Source organism: Macrobrachium rosenbergii, chromosome 55 (genome assembly GCF_040412425.1).
Source record: "Macrobrachium rosenbergii isolate ZJJX-2024 chromosome 55, ASM4041242v1, whole genome shotgun sequence".
In the NCBI taxonomy this organism is placed as follows: Eukaryota; Metazoa; Arthropoda; class Malacostraca; order Decapoda; family Palaemonidae; genus Macrobrachium; species Macrobrachium rosenbergii.
The window spans coordinates 61,304,485-61,328,851 of NC_089795.1; the positions used below are offsets into that span (position 1 = coordinate 61,304,485).

Consider the following 24,367-nt stretch of genomic DNA (forward strand, 5'->3'; position numbering starts at 1 on the left):
ATTTTTATCTGACGAAAGGGTATCCAGATATTCATTGTTTTCTTTACGTCATTTCTCTCTTTATACTTGCATCCAAATTAACTCTTCTCTAATGAGAAATGGTCTAAATATCCAAAACTTATTTACTCAGTATACTGGCTGTTTTCGTTACTCTTTGTTGACTTGCAATTAAAACTTCTTTTAAACTGGCATAAAATACTTTTATTTTGCCTTAACTTTCCATTGATGTCCAAAAAATATTCTATTTCTGTAATTAACAGATCTCGCTAAAACCATACAAACGATTAAGTTACGTAGATTAAAGCTCTTCCTGGAACTCAGTTAGGGTTTCATCACCTAAGGTGTCGTCGAGATGCTTTCTGTAGTGAAGAACCTGTCTTTGAATTATGTCAATATGTAAGATATTAATATGCAGTGGACAGCAGCAGATATTCACCAAAACGGCGCTTTCTGGGCAGCATTACGCGTTACATTCCATTTAGACATTGCAAATTCAATAGGACCCTTCGGGCCTGTGCTCAGTATTTAATATATATTGTTAATTAATTCCATGTCAACAGTAACTCATTAAGATTCACAAGTCCTCGACAATTTTAGATTCACAGTCCTTGTGTGCTCACGCTTACTTGCGTCGGATACCCAGCCCCTTTGTTATTTCCATACTATCCGTGAAGTTATGGGATATAAACCCAAGATAACTGCAGGATTCCGTAGCTTGATGTGTCCCGCTGCTAAAATAAATATTTTCGGCAGAGCATAGCTTACGGTGATTCGGTAAACCCAAAGGCTTCGTGAAAGATTAAATCAGATTTTTCTTTTTTCATGAAATAGTTATCACGTACAATATTCATTAAAAACATTTTGTTTAGCAGGAAACGGAAAGCTTTGTTGAAAGCAACTTCCTGTTAGATGTAAGAAAGTGATGGAGAAATTTGGTAATACACTTTAAATTTCAGTTTGATTTGAAAGGCGAGTGTTTTTGCTCCCATTTACCCGGGAGTTACTGTTCAATTTGGTCGGAAACCGAGCAACAAACAACATTACCTTCACTAATAACTCGAGAATGTTTCCTGCAGCCGTCCCAAAAGATAAATCTTCAAAAATTATCCTGAAAAAAGCGTGTCCTTGCTGCATTTTCGTACAGAGAAATTGTGCCCCAAGCTCGCCATTATGGTTGAATAACAAAAACAAAATTCTTCACAACATAAACATTCATAAGAATAATATTGATGATGGTGTACTCTGCAGAGTATAAAGAATTAATATTCTCAATGGCTAACCACGATTAAATGTAAATTATCGATAAAAGTGCAGTCAGTATTGCTCAAAACGGCATACTCAGATCTGTAGGAATAAGATATGTTAAATTCCATGTTAAAGCAAAGCCTTTAGAATTTGTTTTGGTCCAGGAAAAAATAAAAAGATGACGATCTAAAAACAAGCACCTGACAGACTTTCCATTTTGTAGATGATAATATCCCTTAATCCTCATGACTCATTTTACATGCAAGGATTATTTGAATATACTTGTTCTCCGCGGGTAAGGGCTTTTGCAGGCATTGCTGATTATTTCTCATTTCTACAGTGAAGACAGCGAGAAAGGGAAATAATTCAAGTTAAAACTCGCTCATAGAAAGAAAAGACAACACATAAAAAATGAATAATGATAATAGTTAAATACAATCAGTATCGGAGCCTGTGGACGGGCAAAGTAGTCATAGTTTTACTTGCTTCTTAAAAAAGGGGAAAGAAAGAAAAAGAATATTTTGATTTTCATAAGGAAAAGTTCAGGACACTCAGTGAACGATATGTAATTCTTACAGGTCATCAGCCAATAGTAGTCAATATCATGAAACTTCATGTAGGAGAAAATATAACTGAAGGTCTCCTACTCCCAGGATGCTCTTTATTTAATACCGAAGGGATATTTTCCTCATTGCGGAATTAATACGTAATGCTCAACGATACGCGAAGAAATGCTTTTTCTGGGCTTGTAATATACAAGGAAAAACGTTCTTTCGATTTACAGTTTTGGTAAAGACTCAAGAAAATGTAAATTTATAAGAAATTCGTTATATGTAGAAAGCATTCTAACAAAAAGCTGTCATGGAGCATACCTTCCATAATTATTCTTCAAGTTCTTTAAGCCAAATTAGCTAATATCAGAGTGATAAATAATTTAGTGCCGATTATATCTACTGATAAAGTAGAATGAAGATCGTTTTAATGTATAAACATACTTTCTTATACAAATTCAGTCCATTTGATTTCCAAACCTTATTGTGCTTGTCCATGGTTTGATTTGCCTGTTTCCGGCTTTGATTGATTCCATTTCAAGAAAATAAATATTAGATATCATTATTCCCAAACATTTGAGAGACTTGCCTTCATTAATTCTCTCCAGCCGGTTTTATTTCATCACTTTATGCATACTCTTCCCTCAGTATTTCTACATTTATCTCAAGTCCCGTCTCTCTAGATATATGATGCTTCCATTAAGCAAGCTTTTTAAATCTTGTGGCGCTTTGCAATAAAAATAGCATCATCAGCGTATTCTAAGTCTCTCAGTCTCCTCTCATTACAAGCAATTTAAACCTTCCATTCCATCTCCAACCACCTTTTTTCATCATAAAATCTAAAAGAAGGGCAAGAAGCAAAGGTTCAAAGACATTCCCTTAGCACCCTACGGTTTTCTACAATTTTCATTTAATAAGAATCCATCAACATAATTTCTGCATTCACTTCATCAGTGAATAGTTTTAACGTGCTGTTCATATTTAACGGGAAGACCATAGCGACGTAAAATCTTCCATAATATTGGTTTGTGGACGTTGTTTAATGCTTTTTCATCATCGACGAAAGAAATCAGAAGGGGGTTTAAATTCCATATACTGCTCAAAATGTAAAAGTACAAATACTTGAACTGTGAACTCCCGGGTATTCTGGGCGTTGTATCGATTTATTTTTCCAGCCTGCTGAGGGCGAGCTTACTGAATATTTTCATCGTCTTTCTTTGGAATTGCCAGTTCCTCATTCTGCAAATTTAGTTTGTTCAGTAAACAAAAGACAAAGGGTATGTAGTTTGTCTGATATGTTGTCCGTGTAAGACGGTATTACTTAGATTTCCAAAATTCAAGTAATGTCCTTAGATATCGCAGTGAAATTGGAAAACGTCATTCCTTCGTCACATTTAACGAAATTAAGTTTAGGTAGACGATAAACCGGTGATGCCACCATCAGTATGTAGTTTTCCGTAGTTCTACTCAAAAACCACTGCAGTATACACGTCATTGGTAATGAAACTCTGCTCATACATACGAGTTTACAACATATATAGAAGTAAATACTTTGAGTGGAGAAGCAATAATATTTCTTTTGGAATAGAATATCCTATGTAACTAGATACATGAATATTACCAAAGAATGATTCCATCGTAGGCTAATGATTTCCATTTTCTCTTATAATAAGTTTGGTTATTACTGAGTCCACTCTAAAAATCAGAGATTCAGGCATCACTACATTCAGATCTTCTGCTTGTAGTATATCAATTAGATTATCCCCTTATATTTGTCATTCATGATTTCTTGTGATGCTATTATTTATCCATCTTTCCTGATATGTTGCCAAGAGCTACAGGATATTATAGCTCATAGTATTACTGTGATTAAGCAGCGCGGAAATTAATTATTCATGAGGATCTTCACTTCACATGCATTTTTTCTTGTACACATTCATGTAACCAGTTAGTTGATATTCTGTTTAATATGAACCGTTGTTTATTTGGTTTCCATACTTAAAGTGTACTTGCTGTATCTTTCATACGAGTTAAAATGAAGGAGATTATATAGTGATGACTGCCTTGACGGACAAAGGTCATCATCCGCCCACAAAGATTAAAAGTAGTCTTGTTAATTAGGACGAAGGAATTATATTTTTTCATTTTCGTATATTATCGTGCTCTGAGGATAGTAATTAATGTTGGGAAATCTAAGCGCTATTGCCATACAAGGACAAATTTCTCAGCCTCTGGCCTTTTCTTGGACTTTTTCTATGTAACTAAAAATATAATTAATGTCCTCTACAACGGCTGAACGAACATAAATGTATAAATCAAAGTTCAACTGGAGGAATGATTATTGCATCGAATATACGTGTCCCCAGTTGGCAAGGTGGTGTTTTTATCTTTTTTTGTGGCATATATTTCTTGAAGAAGAGCATAAACAATCAAGGGGACACTTTTTTTGATTGCCGATTGATTATTTAAGTAGAAAAAGGGCAAATCGAATTATTTTTTTAAGCAATCGTTATAACTATTCAATGGCAGCACGTAATACGATGTCAGAGTTCTATTAAATGAGTTACGGTCAGATTCAGTACTGGCAAAACAGGGCAACTCATGGAAGCCTCAAATTCTCATTCAGAGGGCGTCATGCGTTCTTTTGTTAGAGAAGCTGGATATTCGGTGACTAAGTAATAATGGCGAGAAACTTATTCTTAGATTCAAATGAGCACCTAATGCCGTGATATACAATGTATTATGAATATTGCTTGTTCTATGACGCCAGTTATACGCGACCATAAAATGTCTTACATAGGTATTGCAACGAAAATAAAAAAGAATTGCTGCTGCCATTTGACAGTTCGTTCACTTTGTAAGAAGAAATTAACATCGATTACATACATTAAATATGTTTTTTGAATTAGTCCCAGTGAATGTATTCTGGAGGTTGCAATATATATACCTGATGCATACATACAAAAATGCATACATATACAGTATATGCATACACATATATATACATTATATATATAATATATATATATATATATATATATATATATATATATATATATATATATATGGTGTGTGTGTGTATATTTGGAGGGTTTTGGAAGGAGACGCAATGTACTTAAATCACATAATCATACTTAGTGTTGTTTTTCCATAAATAAATCATTGTAAGTTTACTTCAGTGAAGCATTTTTAGCTCTTGCTTGAGAGAAAAGACCAATTCGCGTGCGATGTAAACTGGTTGAAAAAAAGTCTAATAACGGGTCAAAAGATACCTGGAGGAAAATGGCATAGACCAAAGTGATTCATGTTGCCTATTTGTCTTGCAAGCTCACTCAAGAAAGTTTTTTAGAGCCAGGAAAATCTATCGGAGCTTCTCTCTTATATAAAATATGTAATTTTCGTTTAAAGGAGGTTCTTATATCACAAGAGTAACAGTGATATTGGTCAATTCTCTTATCTACACATTTTCCTCTTTTAAAAAAGGCTTTTGAGGCGAAAGAGAGCCCTTACCGTTCTGCATCATCCTAAGAAAAAATCTTACTGTGCTGACAACAGAATCAATAATGTTTTATGATGAACTAAACAGGGATCATGGAGCAAAAACGCTTTTAGTTCGGCCATAAATAAGGGACATAATCCTAGAAAAAATAAATATATGGTATCTTAGCCATAGAAAAATTCCAAATTAATAAAGGGGAACTGGCGACGTCATGGTTTATAAACATAGAGGGGGAATAGATTTGGATGGAATTAGGAAGTGAAGCATATCGTTCGCATGGTTTTATTTGTAGTATTTGTAGTACAATTTTCTAACACAAGTCTTGAATATATATATATATATATATATATATATATATATATATATATATATATATATATATATATATATATATATATATATGTTTGTGTGTGTATATATGTATAAGTATGTATATATATATGTGTATATATATATTGTATGTATATGTATATATACATATACATATATATATGTATACTGTATATATATAGTTCTTCACTGGACGGGTCGGTATCGTTCTCAGCTAGTATTCTGCTGGTCCCGCGTTCGATTTTCCGACCGGCCAAGGAAGAATCAGAGGAATTTATTTCTAGTGATAGAAATTCATTTCTCGTAATGGGGTTCGGATTCCACAATAAGCTGTAGGTCCCGTTGCTAGGTAACCAACTGGTTCTTAGCCACGTAAAATAAATCTAATCCTTCGGGCCAGCCCTAGGAGAGCTGCTAATCAGTTCAGTGGTCTGGTTAAACTAAGGTATACTTACTTGTCACTTATGTACACAACTTTTTTTATACTGACAAGTATTAAGCCACAAATATCACTTAATATCAAATCAACTTCACCGATGGAATAATACACACTCATAGGGAACTACAGCTGATAAGCTTTTCTCCCCAGGCCAAAATTCGAACCTGGGTCTTTAGTTTGCAAACAGCAATGAACAGCCAACTTCGGGTATCAGGAGAGCTATAAGTTGAAATGAACTCTGCTCTGCACATTCTTATCGATTTCCGTATCTAGACCTGCCTACTTGTGAAACTTTGTCACTTATATGCGCTTGACTTTTTATAATTTTACCTATTATGGCACGGATGTCACTTACCTTGAGAATAACTTTCTCCCGAAGCCAATTGTAATTGATAATTGCCTCTACCCGGCCTGGACCAGAGTCGATAACAACTTACATTCCCCTTGTGTATTTGATGTCAAATGATATTTGTGGCTTAATACTGTGAATACATACATACATACATAGACTATATATATATATATAGTATATATATCATATAAATCTATATATATATATATATATATATATATATATATAAATCAATAAACATATTATATAACTATGTATATATATATATATATATATATATATATATATATATATATATATATATATATATATATATATATATATATATATTCCTGTTACAGTCTTTTTTTATTTTCTTTAAGTGCCAGTGCACACGTGGCTTCCAAAATCTACTGGCAAAACTCCCGAAATCTCCAGTGATTTTGCAGTCTTCAGGAGAGATAAACAAAACCGTTGAATTGATATAAAAGTATTGTGGTGGTTAGTTTGTGTTTTGGTGTTTTCTTGTTCGGACTCGTTCTTTTCTCTTACCTGTTACTAGTAGAGTCGTTTCCTTGGCTTACTGAATTTTATTCATCATGTATGTAATGCTTTTTGACGGTTAGATTTCAATTGTTTTTTTGTGTAACACTTTTTATTATTTTTGACATAATAAACTTTATTTTTTTATTATAAACTTCTTATGCCCTTACGAATTCCGTTCGATTCTTTAAAGTGAGTTGTTTCTTATGTTGTTTTATGTCTTTTTTCTAAGTCATGGAAATGGGATGAGTCCAAAAACGCTAGCCGATGTAGAATACAAATGTTCTTCTCACTATTCGTCATCCTTTGATTTTATCACCCATGATATATATATATATATATATATATATATATATATATATATATATATATATATACTGTATATATATATGAAATATATATATATGTATGCATATGTAAATATATGTATATATATATACATATATATATTGAGAGAAAATAAAAAGGATGTATAGATACACACACACACACACATATATATATACGTATATCTATACACACAATATATATATATTTATATATAAAATTTATATTTCGATTGTGCAATAATTACAAAGATTTGATACGAAATTAAAGCTTTGCTTTTTGATGCATGTTCTCTAATGGTTGTGATTTTTGTTTATTCAAAGTACCTTCAGTTTTGTGCTTACCAACCGGTAAGAAAAAAGAGGCGTGTTCAATAATCTTTTTGTGGAACCCTGGTAACTGACGAGATCACATCTCGGAAAAACGGAGTGAATCCTTTTATTTGCTTATAGATCCCAACGTTAAGAGATCCTTAAACATCTGTGTAAGAGCAATACTTGGAAAACTGTTCGAAATAAGCTACTGAACTTCTTTTCCATATTCATGGCTGTTTATAAACTATAGTAAGGTGTAAAAGATAATTTTTGGCGCAATAAGTATTTGGAGATTCGGGTGATATAATTGTTCTAAATATGCATCGGTTTGTGAAACGATTTTGTCAAGGTGGTCTTGGCGTTCAAACTGAAATTGTTAAACGAAAACTAAAACAAATTTGTTTTATTACAGATATTTCTTACAGTATAACATTGACATATTGACATTTAATTTGAGTAAATGGTGCAAGTAAATTTGAATCCGTTGAGGATTACAGTATCCACAATGATTCAGAAGTGTGTTCATTCTAATATTTCCTACCTTTCCATCGTGAGTGATACTGTTTTCCAAAACCGAAGAAGGGTCCTAATTTTGAAATAAGTAGTCATTTTGGACACGTTACTTGCCTCACCAGTTCTTACCTACCTCACCATCATAGTTCATCATAACTGAATCGAAGAAGGCCTCTGACTTTACTGTAAATGGACACTTAGCTCTTCCAATAACTCTAATTCCACACGTCCCTTCTTCAGGAGTCTTCATCATCACATCACAATAGATTTCTGAACTGTAGATTTTTCATTCAGGATAGGGATGCTAAAAGTATTTATCCCTCTGGCGAAGTGCGTCCCCTTTGCTAACCCCCTGGGATCAGAGATGCTTCCTTTGGGCACTTGAGCAAATAGGATTTGGCATATATGTTTTGCGTATCTGTAGCCGACAATATCGTTCATCATTCTTCAGTTAGCATTTCGTCTTTTCCCCTTTTCACCATCAGGTCATCACATGCCTGAAAATCACCAAAGCCTTTTCAATTGGGAAGACATTTTCCAGTTCAGTTCTTAAACCCCTTAGGGATATACCTTCTCCATTTGTTGTCGTCGTATGTATGGACATAATATCATCGGATTTTCCTTCGAACGGCGACCCTACTGCCATCTGTACAGTCGGCGCAGAAGATTCCATCGAGAAAATGCTTATGCAGGGCATGAATTTCGCTCTCAGCTGATCCCTTTCGCATCATTAGCCTTTTAGGGGATAAAGTTCCTCTATTTGATGACACGACGAAGAGGGCAGGACAGAATCGGAATCATAACGCGATTGTTCAGATCGGTTTTTTCTGTCCCTGTTTTTATTTTTCACTAGAGAAGCACATTGACAGTTGATGTTGCCTTAAGTTACTTTATTTAAAACCTGTGAAACAAATCTAATAAAAGGATAATTGAAAATGCAGATTTCATTTCATTTAAATACGATATCAAGTGATTTCATTTACTAATGTCAATCAGAATTCAAAATAAATCGTTGGTAAGGTTATGCCAAATAGTAAATACCCTGTTATTCCTAATATAATCCTTATGACACATGGGTTTGTTTATTTCAACAGAAAAACTAATGTTCATAATGCCTTCGAGTTTTGGTTGCATATTTTATCAATCTAAACAGTGATGAATAATGTTCTTAAGAAGCAGAGGTAACACCGCAAGACAGATAACATATAACGAAGTATTTCACAAATAGGGTATTTCAAATTAAACAGTTTCAGTGGGAATGCTGACATTTTAAAATTGAGGCATTTCTGATTGGGAATTGGTCGCGTTCTCCTTGCGATGATCAAAATTTTGCTTTAACTCACCACTTTTTAGAATCTTCCCTTCACCCAGAGCGGCTAAGTCTTATACAAGGAATTGCTCGCTCGTCACTGAAATTTGTTCTGTTTTCACAATAAACTCGTGCGTAATGGGAATCTATTACCTCCTAAGATATAAAATAAATCATATATGGGAAATAAAGACATGAAAGTACTGGACAGTGTTGCTTTGTATACTCAAGAGCTGTATTGTAATTTTTCTTTCAAAATTATTCTACGAATTTTTTGTTTTCCTCTTACCAATTAAATATGAAGTATGTTCCATGTAAATGAAAATTACTAAAAAAAAAAAAAAACGTGACGATCATGTCGAAAGAAACTTTCGTTTAAAGCCACGAAAACAGAAAATTTTGATTAAAGTCAGGGTGCATTTGAACTGCAACGGAAAAGTATTTTTATTATAGACGGCATGATCACATTTTACCCGGCTCACTTACTGTACAGTATATATTCGAGGATCATCCCTTAATACGTTTCTACAATCATCCTTTATCAACAACATTTATTCTGAGTTCTCTTAGGAATCAGCTTATAATTCTTGTGTTTTTTCTATCTATTTCTATGATTATCATTCTCATTACCCCTTCAGTATCATTACCAGTACCCACTCAGCCGTTATTTTACGATGCGCTAGTAATGAAAATGTTTCACTGCTGTCACCCTTAAAACTACAGTTTTGATAGTGGTATACATAAAAAGAAATTTCTCAAAGAAGACTCAACAGTTATATTAACCGTATAAGCTAATCCAGTTCAACAACTTTAACAGTACTGGAATTTAGATATGTCAGTAACAATGGACTATAATAATTTTGCGCTTGTAACCTGAGACCTGGTTTAATGAAACTTATAAAACGTGAATTCTATCAAATGAATTTAATATACACGATGTTTCGGTATTTGATATACTGCCACAAATCTCATCGTATTCTGTTAAGGGTAAAGTTTCATAGTTTTCTTCCTGTTTCATAAATACGGTTGGATGAATTTTCCACATCACTTACAGAAAATAAAGGCTAGCAGATACTTCAGATATAGAGAAACAAATATAAAATACTCCACAGGTTTTAAAAGACAGTTGTTATTATTCTGTGTACAAGTTTACAGGAAATTTATGTTATGTTTTTATCGATATCTTATTAAAACAAATATGGTTCTGTAGCTTGCGTGATCGCAGTGAAAATGTAATCATTTTATATAACAGACGGTCGGTGTAACAATGCCAGTATAATTTGGCATTTCTGACGAGTTTATAATTTGATAAAAGGAAGCCCAAAGGAAAAACGTCTGGGGTCTCTTTTGGGTATTTTTATGGGCTAGTACAGGTTTTTAATCAATAGAAAACAACGATAGAATAGCAGATTGGCTCATCATTCTTATGTGTATTTCATATCCTGAAAAGGTTATATCAGCCATGTTAGCTATTCAAGTTCAGCAACCGTAACAGAAATATTACGGTCCATTGTTACTGAAATCTTATCTAAACTATTTCTGTTGCAATTGTTGAATTTGATTAGCTAACATGGCTGATATAACCTTTTAAGGATATGAAATACACATAAGAATGATGAGCAAATCTGCTATTCTATCGTTCTTTTCTGTGAATTAAAAACCTGTACTAACCCATAAAAATACCCAAAAGAGACCCCAGATGTTTTTCCTTTGGGCTTCCTTTTATCAAACTATAAACTATAAACTCAGTAACAATGGACTGTAATATTTCTGTTACGGTTGTTGAACTGGATTAGCTAATATGGTTGAAGGATATGAAATACATGTAAGAATGATGAATATATCCGCGATTTTTATCGTTCTTTTCTATGAATTAAATGCCTGTACTAAGCTTAAAAGGTCATCCATAAAACAATTAGGGTTTTAGAAGAAAGCTGCCGCCCCTAGTCCTGAAAAGAATACTGTATTCCAAAAATATAATCTAAAGTCAAACAAAGCCCATTTCCTTCAAATAAGAAAAGAAAACCCTTGTGGTTGATCATATTAGGGTGTGAACTCCTATCGGGAAGTGTTAAAAACGAGATGGTTCAACCTAAAAAGGAAGAAGATGGAAAGTAATTTTTTTATAAACCTACAAGAAACTTCCTTAAGAATCATAATGTAAATTCTGAAAAGCGTTTTAAAACCGTTAAAACTTTACCGTTCAGCCAGTTTCAAATAGGTCCACGAAATAAAAGCTCAGCCATCTAATGGAGTCTTAACATTACATTCCTCATCTGTTTCGTGAATCAGCTTCACTCTCAAATATATAACAGAGCAGTTTTTCTCTTTTCTCTGTTGACAAAATGGCTTTAGCTCATTTAACGGTGCATCTCAGGTTAATCGAAATCTCTTGGAACATAATGTTGCTTTGCCTTTGAATAACCAGGACTGTTTACATAGGTATAGAATTTTTATTTCTCATTACAAGAAGCTATAATACACTTCCGGGAGTAGTGGACTTGTCCAGGAGCTGACAAAGGAGAGAGAGAGAGAGAGAGAGAGAGAGAGAGAGAGAGAGAGAGAGAGAGAGAGAGAGAGAGAGATCAGTTGGGGAGGGGACCGAACATCCCTGCATTTGTCAGGGCAATAAAGAATATCCTCGTCTACCTTCCTTTGTTCTATCTTCTCCTTATCTCTTTGTAATTTTCCGGCCTCTTTTTATTATTATCACTACTTCACTTTTATGAGCAATAATATAAGACCTGAAAATCAAAATAAGGAAAATGAGACGAAAGAGAATATTTTACGGATCGTCTTACCCCGTTAGAGTAAGGATACCTCTTTCAGGTCCTCCACGTCTGAGGTTTTCATTTTACTCTTAGTCTCTCTCCGCTCTACCTGCAGCCCACAACGGTTACATACCTAATTCACTACTTAGATCAACAGAGGCATCCATATCGTACCACCTCGTCTAGTTCGAGAATCGAACACTGGTGTCTGTGCTTGTTAGCCGCACGCTCTTAGCACAGCGCCACGGGGTCATACATGTGTTACAGGGAATAGCCTATGTGAAATTAGGGATTTCACGAAATCCCTAGGGAATTTGTGAAATGACCAATTCGCTTAAGAACATTTGATGCCCGAGGGCTAGTACTAAACATGGCAAAACAGTGATTCGTCTACACTGTTTCGCCGTGTTTAGTACTAGCCCCTGGAGGGTCAAATGTGTTTTGCCGTGTTTATCACTAGCCCCTGGGGGATCAAATGCACTTAGGGACATTTGCTCCCCCAGGGGTTAGTACTAAACACGGCGAAATACATTCAACTCCCCAGGAGCTAGTACTAAAAATGGCGAAACAGTGTACAGTAGATGAATCACTGTTTCGCCGTGTTTATTACTAGCTCTCGGGGATCAAATGTTCCTAAGCGAGTTGATCATTTCATAAATTCCCTACACACACACACACACACACACACACACACACACACATATATATATATATATATATATATATATATATACATACACATATATATGTGGAGAGAGAGAGAGAGAGAGTCTTATTTCATGAGTATAAACGATTTATTTTTCATTCTGCGGTCTCTGATAATATAACACCTTACAAGATGGAAGGTGTTTTCAAAAATAAAATAGAGAAAATACTTGTCACGTAGGATTAGATAATGGCCTTCGTCCCTGGGTAAAGAAAAGGATGATTTCTCATTACCTTTCCTTTTGTTGTGTCTCCAGTTGCCTAATCTCGCTATCATCGTGAGAGATTGGCCTCGAGATTTGTGATCCATTGAGCGGCTCTGCCTCTCTGGCCCTGTATTACGCGGCATGGATTCCAGTAGTTTATTTTAAGAAGAGCATTGGAACAAGACAAAATACAATGCAGATATCTGTGCGACCTACATCCGTATCTGTGTCGGTAATGTCTTGAACTAAAAAAAAACTTATACTTTTCTAAGGGCCCAGAGGTTTAGAAAGTTCAGCTCCTCTTTTTTTCCCCTTTCTCTGATATGGTGTTGGAAAACTAATTCATAATATACAGAAAAAAATAATGTACACAAATATATAAATGCATATACACCGTTATCTTGTTAAAATACTTGGTTATTTTATCTTTAGGCTAAATGAAAATTTACTTGTATTTCTGATGTTTGGTTCGTCGATCCACGTAGAAAAAGAACCAATCTTTTGAATTATCCGGTATTTAGTACGGTCAGTTATCAATCAGATACTAAGTAGAATGACAGCACTATATATAATTATATAATATATATATATATATATATATATATATATATATATATATATATATATGTGTGTGTGTGTGTGTGTGTGTGTGTGTATATACATAAATAAATATGTATATGTACATATACTGATATATATTATATATATATATATATATATATATATATATATATATATATATATATATATATATATATATATATATATATATTCAGTGGTATAACATGGTAAAAAATTCTTGTGTAAGCAAATAACATTAAGATCTTTGTTGAAGCTGAAGCAACATATGGGCATTAAATGTTAATGCAATGTCATCATTCAGTTAGTCTCGAATTACATGAAACTTGAAAAAGAAGAAAGAGACTAGAAGTTTACTGTTCACCCACTAAGTTTAATGAACTGGTAATGTTGGCGCCATTTTAAAGAGTAACAAAGGCTGATCATTTATCTTTATCATAATTATTTGAATAATTACCTATTATTTATTTTATATTTTATACCGATTTATTTATTGTATGTATTTATTTACTTTTTGTTATTCACATTCATTTATATATTTATATATTTTCCATTATTTATTTGTTTTAATTTGCTTATTTGTTACTTTATGATATACAGTATGTATTTATCTATTATCATATAAATATAAGGGATATTCAAAAGAGAACGCAATCTAAAGAAGAAAATTGGACGGATTCTTTGGAAAGCCAACATATAAATTTAATAAAAAATAAATAAACCATACCAGAGATTTACAAAATAATAAAAGACAAATTGAGTTTTTTCTTCAGCATACAAATACAATTTCCTTATAGTCTTCGAGTGGGGCAGTACTTCCTCAGAATAGGAGCCTTCAGTGGGAAATCTTGGTCCTCGAACACCTGACGAAGAAGTTTGGGAGAAGTTGGGAGGGAGGAAATGTTTAGGCGTTAATCAAGAGATGTTGCTACCACTCTTATATAAGAGTAACAGAATGGCCGCTGTTGCGAGGCTGAAAAATGGCAATAATTAGTAACCCTGGCTTGTTATGGTCAAAATTAATGTGCATGCCAGATAAATTTATCTCATACAATGCATAAGTCATAGTCTAGGTTAAATTTCTATTTGACTTATAATCTCTAAGTATAACCTTTGCAACTCGGCTTCATTAGTGAACTAGGCACGCCAAACGTGAAATCTCTATCTTGTATAGCTGAAAAGGTGTGCCAAGTTAAATTTCAATCAAATTCGATCTTTGACCCTAAGGTATAATATGGACCTTGTCCTCTGTACATAAGTTTCTTTAACAAATTCTGGATGCTGGTTTTGAATGTTCTATCTTGTATAGTTCAAATGGTCAAAAGTAAAGATTTTTTTTTACCTTTGAGCTCTAACTGTGACCTTGACTTTCACCTTGACCTAGTTTTACATACCAAATAATGAGGTCTTCATATCGTATCACTCAAAAGTTATGACGAAGGTAGTATTCCTGTTTGACTTCGGACCAGTAAATGTTACCCCAACCTTGCCCTCACTCTTTACATCGCCATCAGTAGTGGATAAAGTTCGTCAAACGATGTCTCATCTCATATAGCTCAAGCTATGGGAAGAGAGGGCAGACATGCAGACAGAAACACACGCTTACACAACCTTCTTAAGTGTATTTTAGATTGACGACATGTGTGAACGTTCGTCCAGGCATTTTGCTAGAGGTTAAGGCTTCTTGAAAGTAAATTTATGTAATTTGCATCAAGGTGAAAGATGCATGAAATTGGTATATCTCTTTCCAATTGCTGGAGCACGGTTTTATTTCGAATGTCCTAATTTTTCAGTAACATGTTGCATGAAAGTACAATGGTCCGCTTTTGTTAAATGTTCGGGTTGCTTGCTGTTTGTGCAGGCATATATATTTATTTACCTTTTTACTTCATAATCTTACTTGGCAGTAGACTACTTCTCATCACTCGAGTCTTGCCTGGCAAGATAATAGCTCATTCAGTTGTTTCATGTAAACAGCACATTATAAAGATTAGAACAACAGCAATAATAATAATAATAATAATAATAATAATAATAATAATAATAATACAGGCCCCTATTACACTGCTCTTTATAGGTAATCAGAATAAGATGACATCAGCAGTCAAAATAGGTAAGACATGTTTAGAAACAGCCAACCAAATGAATAGAAATTCTAATTGGAAGGGTATGAGTGACTCGAATTGAACTAGCGTGCAGTTTTAAATGGCGTCTAGCCGTTATTAACAATAAAGATGGTAACATTGCTGTCTTGATAATTGGCAATAGAACTTTCTACATGACTAAGTCCTTATATTTTGGATAATTTTACACTATAAATTGCTCACCAATGTAATGCTCTCATTTATCAACTGAATATTTGCTTTGACAAAGCTACATTAATTACTGGTGAAAGTAATTATTTTATGATATGCCTTTCTTTTTTAATTAGTAGTAAGATCGTCACAAATTTACCATGAAAATATATTATATTCATATAATCTCTCTCTCTCTCTCTCTCTCTCTCTCTCTCTCTCTCTCTCTCTCTCTCTCTCTCTCTCTCTCTCTCTCTTCTTTGTTTTTCTTTGGTGAAATTCTGCACAATTTTCCATATTAATTTGAGTCTCCTTTCCACATCGGGTATTTTCTACCAACTAAGCAATCCATCGTTCTTTCATTGATACTGATTTGCAATGAGTACCCTGCTTCGTCAGCTTCCTCAATCACTCTGGTTCAATCTCAACATTACTTCAGTTGAAGACGCCATTTAGATTTGTATATAAATATGAACATCTCAGCAGGTCTACAGAATTAATGTTTACTCAACTCTGTAACGAGTTATAAAATATTTTTGTTAATTATTACTAGCTTTTCATTATGATGGGCGAAATTCAGATTTGTGGACCAGCTTTTTCACGAAGGGAGATAGTCATTGAAACAAGGTCTTTCAGATATCCGTTTTTATTCCACGGAAACTTATATCCTTCCTCACGCTAGAGACTCAAAAACATAAATTCTATCTTTTTTCTGAGTTTCAGAACTGACATTGCATATGACAGTTTGCTGGTCGAACTGCTCTACAGCATATTACTTTCTCTGATACTTTGACACTAAGACAAAATGCCAAGATGTTTCTCTAAGAAGCGAAACATTCGATGTACTTTTACGTCTTCTTCTACAAGTTTTCCATTACAAAAGTTGGGAACAGTTCGGTCACTTTCGTTATTCAATTTATTATTCATCTGGATATGTTTTCAGTAGTCTAAATAAAACCTTATTTCATGATTTTATTTGAGAATTTTTTGCACAGCGATTTTAATGTAAAAGATCTATTCACTGTGAAATGAGGCTTTTCATTCTATTCACTGTAAACTGTGACACTTTACTCATGAATAGTTTTAAAGGTCGATTTAACTAATTATGTATACTCTACTTCATTCAGTTTTCCAAACGCTTAATGGCATATCATTTATAATTGGATATTCATATTTTTCATTAAGATTCATGCATGCTTATCAATCTCTCACTTGGAAATGCTGTAGCCTTCATTTACATAATGGTTACAGCCGATGAGTGGTATTATGCTGCTTCAGTCTGAGGGAATATTAATGAGCAACATAAGGAATTCACTCCAGTAACTGGAGAGAGAGAGAGAGTAAAAGCAGAAACTAAGGTACTGTGAGACGTACAAGAGTTATTAATTCCATTTCTTTGGTAATCTTTAAGGATATAAAAAAGCTTTTTAGTGGTTAGCTCCAGAGTTCAAAACGTCCATCCCATATCCACAGTGCTGAAAAGGTGGGGTCTGTGTCCATACGATGCTGATGAAGTAAGGATTAAACTCAAATAAGAGCTATAATGCTGATGAGTGTTCTATCTCAAATCTTTCCGTAGCAACAATGAACTACAACCCTTATTTATTTGGGGGAAGAAGTGTGTGGGTTTTGCAGTGAAAAAAGTACTTTTGGCATCCAAAGGGAATACCCAGTAATTTCCGTGTATTTAGTCAGATGTACAGTATATTTTTCCAGAATATGTAATCATTTTGTTCTAAGCCAAAGATGTTGATGGACCTAAACAAATGATATTTTAACTCTCGTCTACATGTGTACAAGAAAGACATGAAATGGTAAGGAGGAATTTTCCCATGGAATTGAACCGTGCGATGTCTAACTTACCCTAGTGTAGGAGATGTAGAATGATCGTCAGCGGAAGTTTGAAGGGAAGATATGAAAATCGATGATTTTTGCAGTAGAGAATAAGATTCATTTAATTTGATGGAATAAAATGAGGTCATCCAGGCATGGTAGATTAAAAGAATAAAAGGTCATAAAAAACTGATGCTAAAAAGTAACTTTAAAATGGTAGTGAAAATGTCGTTTCTTTTGGAGTTTGTAAACTTCCGAAGAAAAAAAACAAAAAAAACCATTTCATTTCCTACCGAAGGGAGTTACACACTCATGTTTATTCACCAGGGATGACGAAAGACTAATTTAAGTCGTCTCTATCGCCATGTTTTGATGTATGCATGACTGAGAGAGTACGTGGGTGAATAAAAAACCATCACTGTACGTATGTATGTGTATTAAATACATACCAGTGTCTCTTTGCATGTAATACTCTCACTAAGTATATGCAACTAAGGGAACTTTTCCATGGTGATATAGTAATTTGCAATGATGACTGATAAACCTAAAAACCTCGCTAAAATTGCAGACTTGCTTCACCTTTCTGGACTCTGAGTTACATAAAGGTTTTTCGGTCAGTCTTTGTATATATCGTGCAATATACAAACACTAGTTTATTAAGGTTAGTACGTAAGTTACACAAGGTACACCATTTTCAAGTTACCTTTCATGCTGGCAAGTTGAAATATACTGTATTCTATTTACATTACATATACTGATATAAGCTGATAGAAGATGCTAAAGGTAATGAATAACGTTAGGTGATACTGTTCCATTTTCCTGAATCTTTACTAGCGGAGTGTATATAACTGCAAATCCTTCCTTCGATATCATGGCAAGAACGTCATCATTATGCAGCGGCCTCGGCTGAACCCTCGCCATTTCGTGAGTTAAAATCAAGTAAAAAAATGTTCGTGCATTTTTGAATGACTCGTCTACAAATAGCTGCACGGAAATGAAGACCATATTGCATGACAGGAATGTGAGACTTTGCATGCAGCATGCAGTATAAGCAGGATTAAAATTTCCAGTGGAAAATTAATTTCCACTAACGACATACATCTGTGCTTTATAGAAAACTGTATTAATAGAAGAATTAAAGCAGGTTTGAAATATCACAAAAATTACGGAAATGTAACCCAAACTATTTGTTGCGCGAAACCTGTATTAAATTCCGTGAAGGTAAACGACTTGATCCCGTTTCCTTAAAAACCCAACGTGCCTCTGTTGACGTAAATACAAAAAGGTATAGACCGTCAGCCTCTTCACAGAAGTTTTGCTAAAAGACCGGAAACTACCAGCCTCTGAAGCCTAACTCTCTAACGAGAAAGTGCGTGTTTGAAAATATACATACACACACACACAATACACACACACACACACACACACATATATATATATATATATATATATATATATATATATATATAGTGTGTGTGTGTGTGTGTGTGTGTGTACGTGCAATATTACTCATTACTGAATGACTTTGGGCGTGATACGTTTTCTAACGAGTGTTCTTATTGATGCATCTCTTTTTCCTAGATTCTTGTTATCAGGGCAGAATATGACCCAATTATCATTATGCAGTTCCTGATCAAAGAGTAATCGCCTATTTAATGAAAACTGGGCGTTATGTGTTAAAATGGCAGTTTTTTTTACGATAATTTGATTAATGGTGTCATTTGTTGAACTGAAGTATGGAGGATACATAGAGTTTATCTTAGAGAAAAACGAAGAGAAAATGTTGAAACTTTTTCGCAAAGTCAGCCCTTGCACAAAGTCTGGGAAAGGAAATAAAGATGTAATGAATGAAGCGTATAGGAGAAACAATGAGGAACATACAAATTACATAAATGAATAAATACTGTAAACAGAAAGTCATGAGAGCTTGCTCAATAAAATGTATATGCACTTAGTTTCAACTTCTAATGTTCCAACATGTCAACAACATGACTAAGATCATTCCATAATTTATGCACAGTTGGAAGAAAACTTTTAGAACGCTGTGAGTTACTGAACCTCACCAAAGAAAAGACAACACATTTTAAGTTAACTGCAAATCTAGTATTGCGTGCTTGGCTGGTACAGTCATCGAAGGTCTAAATGCAAAGGCTGATGGAAATAATGACAAATTTTATAAAGCGTCCACAACGAGTGCATCGACTGACGATCCAAGAGACCAATACCAAGACCTGGATAAAAAAAAAAAAAGTAATTGAAGTCTTTATATAAAAAAAAAATGAGAATCAGCTGGTGACGTCCAAATGTAGCAGAATGGAAGGCTTAAAATATTTTCATAGGATAGGGAAATATTCAAGAATATTGAAAGACGTTCAACATACCAATTAATTATTTATTTTTTTATTTAATTTTTATTTATTTGTTTATTTATTTATTTATCCATTTATTTATTTGCAATTAAAGAATAGTGAATTAGTAGTTGAAAATTAATCTTAGAATTTTAACGTTGCATGTGGTCAAGAAACATTGTCAGTGAGGATCCGGGGAGGGGAGGTGCTTGCGACTGGCTGTTTGGGGCAGAGGAGCCCTGGGAGGGAAGGGGGAACCGCGTTGGATCCAGTTTTCTAGACGTTCTAACAATCATACTTCAAGTTTAATAAAGGTTCGTTTTAATTCTCCATGCTTCAAGCACTAATTTTAACCAAATCTCTTAAAAGAGATGTAGTAACAGGGTCAGCAACTAGAGCATAGGATCGACGCAAATCTCTAGTTAATAATTTTACAAACAAACAAGTATAATCTCCCGCAAGAGGTAATCGGAGCTTGTACCAGATTTAAGCTCAGGAAAAGTTACTAATTCTCAGTTATCACTTTACATTTCCACGCTTCAGTTAACGTGAGCTATCCCTTGGGTTCATTTACTTCTCAATGGAGGGTTCCCATATTGGATCCCAGGGGAAAATGTATAATCGACATGCCGTCACTCGTCATCCCAATGATTATTAAGAGGTACATTTGACAGACATTCAGACCCTAAACTCTCTTTATTTTTCTTTTTTAATAATGGTAAATAACACCAGCCAAAGCTATCTAGGGGCGTTATTGTTGCGTCTTGAAAGAAGGAGACCCTTCCACACTTGGAGGGAGAAATGAAAAAGGAATGAAAGGAGTACAACTTCCGATATAGCTGTGAGGACTTCTACTTGTAATATCTGATGTTCAACCATTTCTGTGAGATGAAAAGTCTCCACCGCAAGACTGGTTATATGGGGGGAATCAATACGCGTGTAAGCAGTCAGTTAAAAGGCAGGCCTTTAAAGTTACAATGAAATAAAAAACGAAGGAGTGAGTGAAAATGATATGTTTGTATATATATATATATATTTTTATTTTCTGCTAAAATAAAATTCCATCTAGTATAAGGAGCCCATAAAAACGCCAAAGTGTAGAAAGTTAATGCTATACTTCAGAGACCAACTGTCTCTCTCTCTTCTGAAGAGAGAGACAGCTGGTCTTTGAAATATAGCATTAACTTTCAACATTCTGGTGGTTTTATGGACTATTTATATTATATATATATATATATATATATATATATATATATATATATATATATATATATATATATATATATATATATATATATATATAAATGTGTAACAATGCACTCATACACACACATATACTGTATATACATATATATATTTATATAGTTGTATACATACATGTACATATATAAATTTACTTATTTCCTGTTTGTCGTGTAACTCCTCATTGCTAATTAAATTTTGTAAACCAAGTTATACAGAAAAGTACTAACAGATGCCAGATAATGCTACCTTTGGAGACTAGAGTTAGCAACTCTTGTATGTGCAATTTTCAGTGGCCAAAGGAAAGTTATACCTATATAATATATAACTAATAATAGAACAACAGAAAGGCAAATGAGGATTAAGAGACGTTAAAATGTCGGATGAAGGATGAATGCTGCAGATAAGAAATGGTCAGACATGTTTTGTTGTTTTTTATCATTCTAGAAATAGTCCCCCCATTTTCGTGAGGGATAAGAATTATGTTATTATTTGAGCCAGAAAGCGAAAATAAATGAAATCCTCAGGTGAATCTCATATGTTAGGTAAGATATTTCCGTTTTCCGGAAAATATAACTGTTCTTAGGCAAACCTAGAATAAGGAAAGAGCTGGATTTAAACATAGTTGCTCATAAAACTCAAAACTTGTTTTTAACATAGTAGGTAGTGGATGGATTGTTTCTTTGGCATCACTTTTCTAAGTCACTAACAGTTGAATGTTTAAATTTCAGTTGCCAACACAGTGCAGAGGTGAAGTTAATTTTATATCTCTTAAGCATGAATCTCAATCGCTAAAATATCTAGGACAAGGAATATTAAAATTAATTTCTTTATTTCATTCTAATTACCTCCGGAATTATTTTTTTCCAATTCCGTACATGGTCAGAAAAATAAGCAGGAAAACCTAATCTTGTTACATATATGTTTTTCAACAGAAAAGTGTCTACAACAATGGGGACAGAGCAAATCATGGTAATTACATTATTATGAGGCGACCGAATGTTAAGAGCCAGCAGGACTGGGTAAGTATGTCAATTTTCTCATAGTGGTGCACATGTTATCCTATTATTGTACACATTTGGACATTCTGTAGAGTCTTTGTCCGTGTTATTATTGTGACTGTATTTGTTGTTGTTGTTGTTGGTGTAAATATGATTTTCTCGTCTATTTATTCTATTCATTCGTTAAAACATTGCTTAGGTATTGACTGTCAGAACTGTTATCTTTATAATGAAGTTTTGCGCAACTTCCATGAAGATGAGGAAAATGAATATTTGGAGGTCGGTCTGATATCGCAAGGAATGGGAGATAAATTAACCTGGTTTCTTTAGAGGATTATTCTTAGGTTCACGACAAATCATCACAGCTCTGCAAGTCTCCAGCGGTCATTCGGCCTTGCTGCGTCTTCCTGGGACAATTTTTAAAAAAATCTTTTACTTAAATGAATTCAGTATTCTTTATGACGTGGACAGCACTAATAAATAGCACTAAATAGAATAATTATCCGATGAGTGCCAGAGCATTAGTAGTAGTTATAATATATTCATCGATGTGAACAGTCGTAAATCTTCGGAAATGGTTGACATGAATTTCATGCAAAATAGCAGAGGTTGACATTAAGCTAATAATGTCGTGGAATATTTTTTATGATTTCTTTTGTCATAAGATTTTTGGAGATTACCTCGTATGAATTTCATGCAAATATTCTTTTACTTTTAATTGTGAATTATTCTGTCCGCTCATTTATAAATGAAAGAGCACAACTCAACCAACTTACCTATATCAGAACTTATAGATAAACATCTAGATCCTAAACTTCTGAAATTACACAAGAGCATCCATTTCACTTAGCTCAACCTCATTTTTAAAGCGGTATAATATTTCGACTAGTATCCTTTTTTTAGAAGAGATATTGTTAATCGTGTGCAATAACGCCAAATACAACACATTTCCCACAGGATGTTTAAAGAATGTTCTCAGTTAATAGGGTAATCAAAAAGCCGTACATACATACACACATACACACATATATACACACACACACACACACACACATATATATATATATATATATATATATATATATATATATATATATATATATATATACATATTTGTATATAAAACTCATCAAACAATGTCCTCTCTAACATCTTTCTTCCTCTTGTGCTCAGATCCCACTTGCGTGATTAATATTTTAAGAGTGATTATGAGGTCATTCACTTTGTGGAGGTGTATTTGAAGGCCTAGGATGTAACCGTCTTCCTAATTAAAGTTAAGTGAGATTACAATGCAAAATAATTCAAGCAGTGTCTTTCTCCATTGATGCTTCCCGAATGACCTTTTATCTATACCAGGGTAAACTAAGACAATTCTTGGCCTGGGGAATGAAAAAATGGTAAACATAAATAAATTTATTTTTCATCATAGTTACAAATGTTGTGACGTTCCAGAATGTTTTGATGTTATTCAGATAAATTGTTTAATCTTTCTTGATTGTTTTTCTGTGGATGGCTTCAGTTCATTTCCTCCTTCAAAGCGTGTGAAATTCACATGGTACCAGTGCTGAATCCAATCTTCTACAATGCCGTAGGAATTAGTTATGTTAGGACTGGAGCCTTACTGTTGAATAGCAAAGGAAGCTTTGAACATTTTCCTCTGGGTTAATAACGCGTTGACGTTTTGTGAGGCATGCGAGAGGATGTGATTTACTAGTACAAAATGTTCCAGATAATCTAACTAACTCTGAGACTGCTCTTTTTTTTTTGTGTACAGTATTGGGCGTGCTTCCATTCTTTTGAAAACCATGTTGACCCAGAGTTATAGCTTGTTTCATCTCCAGTTAATTGGTTTTCATTCCTATTCTTGAGAGAGAGAGAGAATGTGATAACATTTCACGTAGGGGAAAACGATAAAACACGACACTTCTTAACACTGAGTACAGTCTTGTCTACTTCCATAGGGCACGCTCTTTTTCCGGATTGATTC

General features: G+C 33.9%; 1 protein-coding gene across 8 annotated transcripts in view; it reads left to right on the plus strand.

Moving 5' to 3' along the window:
* LOC136835323 (alpha-N-acetylglucosaminidase-like) overlaps positions 1-24,367 on the plus strand; it is a 280,695-nt gene that overhangs the window by 200,903 nt on the left and 55,425 nt on the right. For 4 of the 8 annotated variants that reach the window (XM_067098664.1, XM_067098663.1, XM_067098667.1 and 1 more), the window contains exon 14: positions 18,624-18,713. In XM_067098664.1, the coding sequence (XP_066954765.1) occupies positions 18,624-18,713 (90 nt within the window). Of the gene's footprint in view, positions 1-18,623; positions 18,714-22,314; positions 22,402-24,367 lie in introns of all 8 variants that reach the window. The other 4 variants (XM_067098665.1, XM_067098668.1, XM_067098669.1 and 1 more) reach the window with 1 other exon arrangement.